The 12,487-nt window shown below is 37.8% G+C and overlaps 1 protein-coding gene across 3 annotated transcripts in view; it reads left to right on the top strand.

The window, feature by feature from the left end:
- Positions 1-3,007: 3,007 nt before the first annotated feature.
- The window catches only part of STK17B (serine/threonine kinase 17b), a 31,441-nt gene continuing 21,961 nt past the window's right edge, over positions 3,008-12,487 (top strand). Inside the window, exons 1-3 of one of the 3 annotated variants that reach the window (XM_042949534.1) lie at positions 3,053-3,139; positions 4,085-4,260; positions 12,222-12,387. In XM_042949534.1, the coding sequence (XP_042805468.1) occupies positions 12,266-12,387 (122 nt within the window). In that variant the 5' untranslated portion in view covers positions 3,053-3,139; positions 4,085-4,260; positions 12,222-12,265. Of the gene's footprint in view, positions 3,140-4,084; positions 4,261-12,221; positions 12,388-12,487 lie in introns of all 3 variants that reach the window. The other 2 variants (XM_042949533.1, XM_042949532.1) reach the window with 2 other exon arrangements.

The following is a 12,487-nucleotide window of genomic DNA, read 5'->3' as shown; positions in this document are numbered from 1 at the left end:
TTTCCACATCCTCACCAACGCTTGTTATTATTAATTTTTTTGTCTTTTTGATAATCACCATTCTGACAGGTATGAGGTGACATCTTATCGTGGTTTTGATTTACACCTCCCTGATGATGAATGATGTTGAGCATCCTTTCATGTACCTGTTGGCCACCTGTATGACTCCTTTGGGAAATGTCTATTCAGTTCTACTACCCATTTTAAAATCAGATTGTTTGTTTTTTTGCTATGAAGTTGTATGAGCTCTTTATATATTTTGAATGTTAGCACCTTGCCAGAGAATGATTTGCAAATATTCTCCCATTTCAGTAGACTGCCTTTTCATTTTGTTGATGGTATGATCTCTTCATCTTAGGTAACACTTACCTATATAATCTCATTTTGCTTTAATTATCTCCTTAAAGGCCTTATCTCCAAATATAGTCACATTCTGAGGTACTGGGGGTTAGGACTTCAACATACGAATTTGGCAGGTACACAGTCAGCCCATATAGTAACCATTATCTTTGGTCAGTATGTGGCATTCGAGGATCAACTTAATGAACTCTGTGGTCAGAGGCAATGACCACAAAATGACCATTAGGTCACAAGAGGATTTCCTACTCAAAGGAATGAGAGCAAGATGTGCACCTTTGACAAGGTTGTGAATGACTTTAGGTAAATTAGGTTGAATGGAGGGACATATTGACTCCTGAATTTTATTGCAAGGCACAGATGGTCTAGTCTGCTCCTCTGCACCAGCAATTCCTTGTTACCTGAACCATAGTTCCTGAGGCCAAGCAACTCGGGTAGAACATCCTTGGCATAATATGCTAAATCCTGGCCGGCAAATCTGACATCAGGCACAAGGGTTAACAATCTATTTAGGGGCATAAGAGAAACATGGGATGAGTACAATGTGCGCAACATAAGGCAAAGAGGTGATCAAGCTGGGAGTGGAAAGGAGAAATCAGTAAAGATTTCCGATTTCTGGAGAGGATAACCTTCTCAAAGTTGGAAACTGATGAACAGGTGCTGATGAGGATGATGGTGAAAGTCTAGAGCTACGGCAGAGGCTGGAAATGCAAGGTACGCAAAGATCTTCTAGAAGTTGATTGGTTGGAGCCTAGGGCTTGTGAATGCAAGGAGGGTTGATTTAAAGCAGTGATGGAGGGAGAAAGGTCTGCCTTTAGGTGTGAGGTGATGTGGGACTGGCTTTACTGACAAGAGGAGAAGGCAGATTGAGTGTGAGGAGAATAAGAGCTGGCGAATGATCAAATGTTAGACTTGAGGAGGTCTAGCGTTACACACACACCAAAAATCACCACAATGATGTAGTCCCGTGATTCCCAGAGATTACTGGTTCCAGTGCTGGTACTCAGACCTCTGGGGTACTGCCCCAGTGCTCATAAAAGAAAAGATAGGAACAGTCTTACCGGTTTGTGGACTCTTAGATGATGATAGCTAAAAAGTGCATTTCACCATGCAGCTTTCAGTTAGTTTGCTTGCTTCCATCATAACTGTAGACTTCTTTAGTCAGTTCAGTTGTTAACAAGAAACTAGATGGAAGTATTCTCCAAGCGAGAGGCTTAGAGAATAAGCACATTAAACTGTGATGAGTCAGTTAAGTAACAACAAACTTCATTAAATGATTATGAGGCATTTTATGCATTTATCTTAAGAAAAATACAGCATGAAGAGCAAAGAAATGGCTTGATCAGAATTTGCTTGGCCTACTGGGATAGAAGAAAACCTTCTCTTTAAGTGTTGACTCGGGGCGCCTGGGTGGCTCAGTCAGTTAAACTTCTGACTTTGGCTCAGGTCATGATCTCATGGTTTGTGGGTTCAAGCCCTGCCTCAGGCTCTGTGCTGAAAGCTCAGAGCCCGGAACCTGCTTCGGATTCTGTGTCTCCTTCTTTCTCTGCCCCTCTCTCACTTCTTCTCTGTCTCTCAAAAATAAATAACGTTAAAAAAATTTTTTTTTAAATGTTGACTAAATGTTACAGCATTTCAAAACAGAACTTTTCCTCTCCCAATATATTTTCCCAGTAATCTTCGACAATTACTGTAAATATACTCGGCAACCAATCCTACATTATATATATTTTTAAACATTCAATGGTGTCTTGCAGAGAACGTTCAACCTTTTCATTCTCTTCAAGGGATAACAAATCCTGAGCAGGTGCTGTGCGCTTTCATCTTTTCCCTTAGCATCCTATATGCAAAATCAGCAATTCATCCTAGGGGGACTCTCCTTTACACTGCTCTCAGCTATGCCTCAGGACTCCATTTCCTCAAGCGAACTTTAGTGGTGGCGCTCAGGCTCCATAAAATCCCAAGCGATGCTGATGCCTGCCAAGTGTAGCAACCTGGGGCTCCACTTGCGGAATGGGTTCAAGCCATAGAAAACATGACTAGGAAGAGTTAGAAAACAAGTCTTTGGTAGACACAGAAGTTTGGGAATGACCGAGCAGCTGGGAGTAACTTTACTTCTTCCTCTTCCCAATCTGCAGATATTCACGCCTCGTGGGCTGACCACTCTGAAGGCAGGTAATGGTGCACCCAGTTAAGGTTACAGCCCTGCGCTCAGCCCTGGCAGCGCTGGTCTCACCCCTCCCTGGCCGCAATTAGCCCGGCGTCCCCACCTGCTCCGCAGCTCCGCCCAGCCTCTGGCCCGCCCCGCGCGGGCCACACCCTCTCACCGCTCTGGGGCCCCTCCAGCCCCGCAGCACGCGCCACCGGCCGGCGCCCCGCCCCACCCGTCACGTGACAGCCCCGCCCTCCGTGCGCTCTCGGATTGGCTCTCCCGGCCGAGGGGGTGGGTCCTAGCATACAGCCCTGCCCCGCAACGCGGCTGCAGTTTTCAAACCTCAACTGTAATCTCCGGTCACCGTCTCTGCTGCCGTCGCCGTGAGCCACCTCACAGGGAAACAGGTCACTGCTGTTGGCCGTTGTCCAGAAGAGTAAAAGTGGGTCCTGCCACGCTCGGAGCTACCTGGCGCCTCACTGGGCTAGAGCTGGAGAACAAGTCCTGTGGTGGCCACCGGCGTGTGGCGGGACGGGAGCCCCCTTGGAGGGGGGCAGCCCCGAGAGAACCTCCTGTGGCCCGAGCGGTCAGTGTCTTCCGATTCGCGCGACCGCGGTCCTGCCGCGACTGGTGGGTAGGCTCGGGGCTTCGATTCTGAACCCGTGAACCCGCCCCTTTTACCCTGGATACGGAGACCCCAAACGTGGGAGGGGTCCCGAGGAGGGATACAGGCAGTGTGGGCGAATTAAGGGTCTCCCCAGAACTCCGACCGTCAGCCTAGTGGAGGTGGGTTGGGACTCTGCCTCGCAATAGGTGGTCCGACTGCCCGGGGCCCGTCTCTGCTCTCCGGCCGGAGTCCTGCTTCGCGAGTTCCCTCGGGTTCTGGGCGAGGACGGCCGGTGGTCCTCCCAACCCCCCACTCAGCGTGTCTTGCGTGTGCGCGCGGTCGCTTGGCTCGCCTGGGCTCTCCGGGGTGGCGTCCCGCGGGGGCTCCCTGCGCGACCCGCTCACTTGTGCCCCTTCCACGTTGCGTCGATGTGGTCCTTCCTGTCCCTCCCGAGTTCACAGCTGTGCTGTGGGCACAGGACGTATTCACCTCTGGACTGGTGGACACGTTCTGCTCACAGCTGCCTTTGGTCTCGAGAAAGTTTGGTGTTCATCTCGTGGGGTATTTTCGGTAACTGCTTGTGAACAGTGTCTTAAAGTCACTGAATGGAGCAGACGAATTGCAGTTGTTTCAGTAATGTTCAGCGATCTGATTTTATTTTGATGCCGTGTAAATCACTTAAGTGTAGACGAGTCATCCTCAAACTATACAACTACGTCATGGTTACAGTATTGAAGTTTATCCAGCTCTTGGTTTTATTATGTAGGGAAAAGCGCTTCATTTGAATTCCCGTGGAGGGATTAGTAGAGACAAAGTTGAAAGAGACTTTATGGCAGCTGGTAGCTGATCGTTTTCTTCCTCGGTCTGTGATGGGACTAAGAGACACTCGGACGCAAACTTGCAAATTAAAATTAAAAAAATACATTTAAAAATCCAACCAGGTACTGATCAGATTTCAATACTATTAGGTCTGTGTATCGCATTCACTGTTTTGCCAACGTAATGTTTACCTCTGGTACCGGTGAAATGCTGAACCTTGGCAGAGATGTTTGATGCGGCGTGGCCCCTTTAAGTTCTCATCTTTGGGAATGTGTGCGCTGAGACAGCGTGGTCTGCAGGGAAGATTGGGCAAGTGGTGGCCTAGGTATGTAACCTGGCAATATAAGCCCACGAGTACAACTTTATTAAAGGAAAATATAATAAGCCAATTTTCTCATGGATACACTATTTTACAGTTTTATAGTGAACTGTCCAGAAGTAAGTTTTTAACAACTTCTAAAGTGTTTGTTTTATAAGTATTAAGCCATTTACCCATAGAACTTTGTATTTTTGAAAAAGTTGTCCATAGAAGCAGTGCTCTAATTTAAGTCCCCTCTTCTTCCCTCTTTATCCTTCTGTGAGATGTTTCATTTTTAAAAAATTTTTCTAATATTTTAATAAGCAGAATTAGTATCTGCTTATTTTTGAGATGCATAACATGCATTTTAGGTCATTTTCTAAATTATGAATCAAAAATTGAAGTGAAATATATTTACATGGCAATATATTTAAGTTTTGAAAGTAAAACTTGTGTAGTCATTTGAAAGTCTTTCTTTTTTGTGTGTGGACAGAATGGTTGTAGGTAGTTGCTTTTGGACTCTGAATAGTGAATTACAATTTGGTTAAGATAGAATCAGTTTTTAGGAAAGTCAAGCCTTGACTAATTAGTCACTATGTCAGCACATTAATAACAATTCTGAAAAAGATAAAGGCATTTTATGACATGTTTCTAATCAAACAATTTTATTTTTAAGCTTGCATTTGGCAGTGCTTTACTTGTGTTAAGTAAACATTTAAAAGCTTTGTTTTGAAACTGTTTGATAATTATGAGAGAATATCCTTATCAAAAATTGCCTGTTGTCCTCAAGAGACCCAATTAAAAACCCATGAATCAAGGAAATCAATTGCTGACACTTTCACTAAATCCTAAAATTGTCTCAAAATTGCATGCATATTATATTGTAGTGCATATTTCCTGTATATAAAATTGGCAGCTAAGAATAGTGCTGCTAGATTGACTGCTTTTAAAAGATTTTGATTGATTCTTGTGTTTTTTAAGAATTCTTTTGCATTCTGTGGCTATTGATTGTATCAGTAACATTAACAGTCATTTGTATACTTCCTTTCCACTTGGAACAACTTTAATGTTTTAGTTGCTATAGTTTTCCGTAATAGTGATGACAAAATTCAAGGATTTTATTTTTAAGTAGCTTATATTCTCTGGTAGACTAATATTAAAGGATATTTCTTTGAATATTTCAATTAACAGATGTACTTATAAATTAAGTTACAAAAAAATAAAATTACAAACATATTTTTGTCTAAATATGTTGTGATGTAATTTTCAAGACATATTTTGTTAAATTTTTAAAAATATCTTTTATTTCCCCCTTTTTTCCAATAACATTTAACCCTGAACTGGAATGCTACTTTAAACATCTAAGCTAATCAATTTCTTTCAATATTTGTAGTGTATTTTGGTGCATCCCTGACCCTTTGCAATTTCTCCACCATAAGAGGGCATAGTTCTACTTTAAGCATTTAAAATTTTGATATTAACAATGAGATGGTAGTTTCATCTTTAATCCTTAAAGGATCATATTCCATTTTGTGTTGTAATGATTACTGAACAAACGGTACTTCAGTGGAACGGTGTGTAAACAGTACTTTATTTTACAATAGAAACTTAATTTTCCATTTGATGAATGACAAGCCCTATGTATTTGTTGGTCCACTGTATTTCTGTTTTTCAGCATCTTCCTGTCCTGTTCACATTATAGGGTTTAATTTTTCCTTCTGAAGGTAGAAGAGACAGCCCTGGGCTTTACTGTCATGGCACACAGTCAGGCATGGGGTCGTTACCTGGAACTTCAGCCCTTGGGTAGTATGTGCTTAGACTGGTTGGGCTAGAGTCAGCTGGCTTCCTTTTGTGATTTCCAGGATTAAATTCCTGACTTACACTTCCTATTCAATCTTGAAAAACAAACAAAACAACAAAACCTATTATTAGAATATAGTTAGTAAAAGGAATATAGTCTCTTCCTTGAAATTAAAAATCCTCTTCATCCCTGTCCCTTTACTTCTAATCAGTGGCTTAAAAATGGAGTCTTCTGCCATCCTAGCAGAAAGTTCTTACTTTATTTTGATGGACACTAGATAAATAACTCTCTAGTTCCTCTGTTTCCTAGGAAAAACTGGTAGCTATTAAATGCTGACATAGAAAGGAGTTCTTTCCCCGTAATCTTGTGCCTTGCATTGTTACCAGTTGCCTTTTGAATTTTCTTCACAATGATGTAGATTGGTCAGTCCTTACCAGGACAAATTTCTGAATTTACTGAATGAGGTAGCTTTTAAAATATTGATATTCTTAGCTGAAATAGGTATTCACATTAAAAAATGTGGCCACTTAGTCTGAAAAGACAGGTAAATACGAAATAAATTGTTGGTATTACATTACAGTATATGAAAAAATAATTTTCTCCATTTATCTAAGCTTTATGGCTATGCTGTTTAGAATTTAAATTCTCTAATAGCAGTTTAGAATATTTCTTATTTTATTTAGCCAAGTATTGATTAAGCAGAGACTAAGCTGCTTGAAGCTCCAATACTATTAATTTCAAGATGGATCTCAAGTTCTGCTAAACCCTTGAAGATCCGAGATGCACCTAAAAATTCTTGTTGCTGTATTTCATAATTCCTATAATTCAGTTCATCAAACATTAAAAAAATTACTATCTGGTGCCAGACACCATGATGGGAGTTTAGACTCACAAGTAAATGTTGCTGCCCTTTAGACACTAAAGAGAACTGCGGCCTAACATGTTACTTGTTGAGGTAAAGAGGTCTGTCGGGGGTCCTCCTAGTCCTCCTCTTTGAAGTATAAAGTTCAGGCATTTAGACCAACCTGTGGGTTTTAGGCAAAGCTTCCTGGGGGAGGTGACATTTTGTGTTGAGATATGAAGCGTGTGTGAGAAGACTTAGCCTTTTAAGGAGAAGTAGAAAGAATGTTTCAGAGATGTGGAGGCAAAAAAAAAGTGTGGCAGGAAATGAAACTGGTGTGTACCTGGCCTCAAAAGGCTTTTCTCTGCCATGCAGGAAGGGCTTTAGCTTATCGGTACTGGGTAGCTAATGAAGGGATAAAAGCAGACGATTTAATTCTGTAGATGTTTTCATTTATTGTATATTAAATATTCTATTCTTATAAAGTATTTTTATTGATAACTTTGAAATGAATATTGTGATGAATATTTTTAAAAATAGAGCTATTTATAGGTTGTTTTACTTCTGATCACATCACATTGCTTTCTCCTTTCAAGTAAGTTAAGGCCCAGACCAAACCTAACATTTCCTCTGTTACTTCCTTCACTGATCCATATCTGAATTCTTATTGTAATTATTGTAATGGGAATTAATGAAAGAAAAATATTTGAAAATAAGTTTGAGGTACTGTATAATTGGAAGCTTAATTTTATCTTGCCTCTTACTGTTTCTAGTGCTTGACTGTGTCCCTGAACACACACACACTCACAGTTACCTACTAAGTCCCTTAAGATTTTTTTTAATTAGTATAGCCTAATAAAGTGTTATGAAATGAATTTCAAATAGATTGGGACATATTGGCAATGTAGAATCAGTTATGTGAATTGTGGTAGAAAATAAGGAAAGGTCTGGGGTTGTTGTTGGAGTTAAAGAGAAATTGGTGGGAAGGCACAGAGACAGAGAGCTGACTGATAGCCTTCATGTACCCAAGGATTAAATCTTACATGATGGGCAACCAGATGTTTGTGGGAGGTTTAGACAAAGGTAACATTCATGGTCCATTATATGTAAAATTGGCCAAAGGAGAAGAAATGGAAAAATATCTAGGCTGTGGCAACTGGTTCAAGTGCAGTAAATAGAAGGAAAATATAGAACGCTATATGTATGCCTTAAGCAGTCTGTAGTATATTAACAATAAGTAGGTAAATGTCAGGTTCTGTCTTCAGAAATGTGCTCGCTTTTTTTTTTCTGAGACGTAGCTGTGTTCAGAGCTAGTCTGAAATGTATCACAATTCAAAAAAAGATTTTTGTATTAACATGTATTTAAAAGAATTGCTGATTGCCCAGTGCTGTTTTCAGCTACATTTATAGTCATAAAAATGCCTGTGGGTACATTGAGCATTATGAATGTGAGGGAAGGAAAAGTTGCTAGGGTAAAAAAATTAAACATAAGACAGTGTCCAGTATTAGGAAATATTATTAAGTAGCTCAATTAATAAGGCCCTAGTTATATTATTATAATCCATATCAATCCTTTTTTAAAAAGGTCATCTCTTTTCTAACATAACTAAATAATAGATATAACAAAACTTAATATTTATCTGTATATTTGGATATCACATTTTGGAGTTGTTGGGCAGGGGACCCAGGATAAGTCTAGATTTTCACAAGTGATACTCATAATTAAGGTGTATGTTTTAAGGTTACAAATTGTTATTCATTATATAGAATTGTATCTATGACATTAATTTAGAATTTGTTAAATTGTCTTTTCTGTCCAGTATTAAACAAGGCATTAATTCTTATTTAGTGCTTACCTTGAATGCTTATATGGTCTCTGCATAAAAGCTGAAATATTATTTGGATAGTGAACACCATCTGCTCTGTATAAATGCAGAGAAAATGCTGAGGCCTTAAAAATTTTGAGCAATAATGTCTCTTGAACCTACAACCAAGTAAACCCTTAATGTGTGAAGAGATAGATTTTTCTGTTGCAAGTGGGCAAGTTGCTGCATTTAGGGTCTCATCATGTATATTCACAGCAATATTTTTTCTCTAAGGCATTTCCAAAGGCATTTACTAATTTTTGCCTATTATTAAAGTAGTACCTGCTTAGTGTAGATACTTTAAAAGCAGGAAAGTATAAATACTGTCATGATCCCACCACCCAGAGATAGCCACTATTAACATTTTGCCCTAATTTCCAATCCTCTCTTTGCTTTTTTATTTTTGCCACAAAATTATCATGTATATGCTTTTTGTGTCTTCCTTTTTGCACTTAAGCTTATATGAGTTAAGAATATTCTTTGGAAGCATGGTTTTTGAGTATATACATCTTATTTTTAGGTATATTTAAACATTGTTGGACTTTGGAATTCATTCAATAAGTTTTTTTTTCATTATTATAAATTATATTTCATTGAGCATAAGTCTTTGACCACATCTAAGACCCATATTGACTCAGGAAACTTGAGAGCAAAAAATACTTACTCATAAAATTAGTTCTGTTAGAGTTCTTATGAATACATCACTTTGTAGCTGATATATCATAGCATGAGATAAACATCTTAGATTCTACAGTCTCCCTGAGGTGAACATCAGAGTCAAGAGCCTGTACTCTGTCTCTGTGAGTGAATTTGACATGTTCTTATTCTTGTATTTCCCAAGGCCTGATTGATGGACACTGTTGGGAATTTAGCCCAGTTTGTATACATGATACAGTTATATCCCTTCTTTATGTGTATATGTATGTATAATATAAATATATCATAAGCAGGCATATTCATAGACTTTGAGATTTAGAAAAAAATTGTAAAAGGCCAAAGATGACCTGAAAAAAAAAGTAGATTGAGCATAGAAATTGGTAACCATATTGATTTTTCTGAGAGGAATATATGGCCAGTGTAACTGAGTGCTATCAGAACTAAGAAAGTACATAAATAGTTTATCAAAACACAGTAAAAAAAAAAATAAATAAAACAGAATTTTAAGAGTTGAGTGTAAGCTAACTTGGGGTGAGAAATTTGTATATGAAAACAGTACAAACTACTCAACAGTACCCAGAGACTGTGTAGAGAGTATCTTTAGGTAGAATATTAACAATATTTACTTACTGAACAATCATGATGTACTCTCATGACAAGCACTATACCAGCATCCTTCATCATGAATTCATCATATTTTAATTTTAATCTTTAGAGTTCTGTGAGTTCTTCTGAGAGTTCTATTATAATCCATGCTTTAGAAGAAACAGAATTCAAGCTTTCTTCACTGGTAATCAGAGAAATGCAAAGTAAATCACAAGATTTCATTTCCTTTCATCACACTACAATAGCCAAATTTAAAGGCCTGAATGGGACAAATGTTGGCAAGAAAATGATAAGGTCTCCCACCTAGTGATAGTGGGAATGTAAACTGGGCATGTAAAGAAGGGACCAACTTCAACTGTGTCAGTGATGTTATTTATTTTTATCATATTTATTTTTTATATTTATATTTTATATTTATATAATATTATTATATTATTATATTTATATATTATATTATATTATTATAAAATATAAATATTTTATATTTATATTTATATTTATTTGTTATATTTATTTTTAATTTAAACGAAATATGGCAAAGCAATAAGATTGAAAAAGTGTTATATTTGTATCCCTTCTTATACATTTGGAAATATATATATATATATTTTATAAGTAGCTATATTTGTTTCCCACACTGCCATGACAAAGTACTGCAGATTGGGTGACTTAAACAATAAATTTATTCTCCCATAATTTTGGAGAGTAGAAATTTGAGATCACGGTGTTGACAGTATTGGCTTCTTCTTAGATCTTTCTCTGTGGCTTGTAGATGTCCTTTTTCTCCCTGTGTCCTCACATGGTTTTCCCTCTGTTTCTGTGGCCTAATCTCTTTTTATAAGGACACTGATCCCGTTGGATTTGGGCCCCCTTAATGACCTCATTTTTAACATAATTACCTCTTTAAAGGCCCTAACTCCAAATACATTCACCTTCTGAGGTGCTGGGGGCTAGGACTTCGGCATGTGAATTTTGAAGGGAGGGACACAATTGGCTCATAACAGTGGTGAAGTTAAATAATTTAGTTAAGATCTCATAGGTGGTATGATGGTTAAGTTGGATTCAGACTCAGATGTGATTCAGTCCAAATGTTATTTTCAGAATGCTACGCTGCTACCCTTAGACCACTAGAGATGTACACCCAAACTAGTTAGGTCTTTGTTTCTACAAAGACCAACACATTTAGAGAAAGAAAAAATTACTGACTTAAGAATAAAACCACAAAAATATGGAAACTGAAAACACTGAACTCTTATCACACTGCTTTTTAAATTGAATATAGTTGGCATTTGAATTTAGGAAGGTAAACAACAGTACATGTCAAGTAGGAAATAAACAGAGGAAAAATGTGGCAGAGAAAGAACAAAAACCCTACGGTGTTATTGAAAGAGGGTGCTAGAAGAATAATACTGGATCTTTTTTTGGTAAACATAGGAGGAAGTCCTAACTATTGTAAAATATATAGTCTGCAATTATATGAATTCAATTAATGTGAAATGGTAGTTTTGTTAAAACTGAATATATGTAAATATCACAAAGTTGAAGATAAATATGGGTTCAAGGTACAGAACTGTAGAATAAGGTTTTATATACGGTCACTCATCTAACAAAATTATAGAGCTCAGTTCTACCAAAAGAAAAAACTCTTAAGACCTATAAAAGTTTGAATTTAATATTGAAATGTAGGTAGTCTGTGAAATAAGTTCTGTTTCTTGTAGTCATTCAGATGTCAGTAACAAAACTCACAAAATGGGAATTCACCACCAAAATTGTTTGGCCATGAGAAGTTATATTTAAAATGAGTAGTCATTACCCTGCTGTGTTAAAATCTTGTTATGTGAAGGTATAACTTCAAAGAATGACAGTTTAAAAATTAAATTGAATGGTTGCTTATATTAAAATTTTATTATAACTATTTTCTAAGAATCTGAGAGGTTTGAGGATTTTTATAGTAGTTTTATTATGAAATAAAGTCAGTAACTTAGTTCAAGTACCATAGAGATGATACCAGTTTGTGTGTGTGCTTTTTGTTTTTCTTCCTTCTGGGTCGAATGTGCTGTTTAAAAATCTTTCTTTTCTTTTTTTGGGGGAGGGAAGGGTTGTGTCTTACAGCTGTATTTAGAGCTATAAAACATAATGTACATCCTGTCTATCTGAGATAACATCTTTTTTTTAATTGCATTTAAGTTATATCCTATATATTCTCTTTTTTAAATAGGTAAAAATAAGTGACTAAAGAAGCATATCTGGGAGTCATCTAACATGTCGAGGAGAAGATTTGATTGTCGCAGTATTTCAGGGTTGTTAACTACAACTCCTCAAACTCCAATGAGAATGGAAAACTTTAATAGTTTTTATACACTTACGTCTAAAGAGCTGGGAAGGTAAGGAAATTGTGTGGTATGTGTGCTGTTTAAATTCACATATTGAGGGGCACCTGGGTGGCTCAGTTGGTTAAGCGGCCGACTTCGGCTCAGATCATGA

The sequence above is a fragment of the Panthera leo genome, chromosome C1 (genome assembly GCF_018350215.1).
Source record: "Panthera leo isolate Ple1 chromosome C1, P.leo_Ple1_pat1.1, whole genome shotgun sequence".
Classification (NCBI taxonomy): domain Eukaryota; kingdom Metazoa; phylum Chordata; class Mammalia; order Carnivora; family Felidae; genus Panthera; species Panthera leo.
Note: the sequence above shows the minus strand (reverse complement) of the source record. Positions and strands in the feature narration are given on the sequence as shown.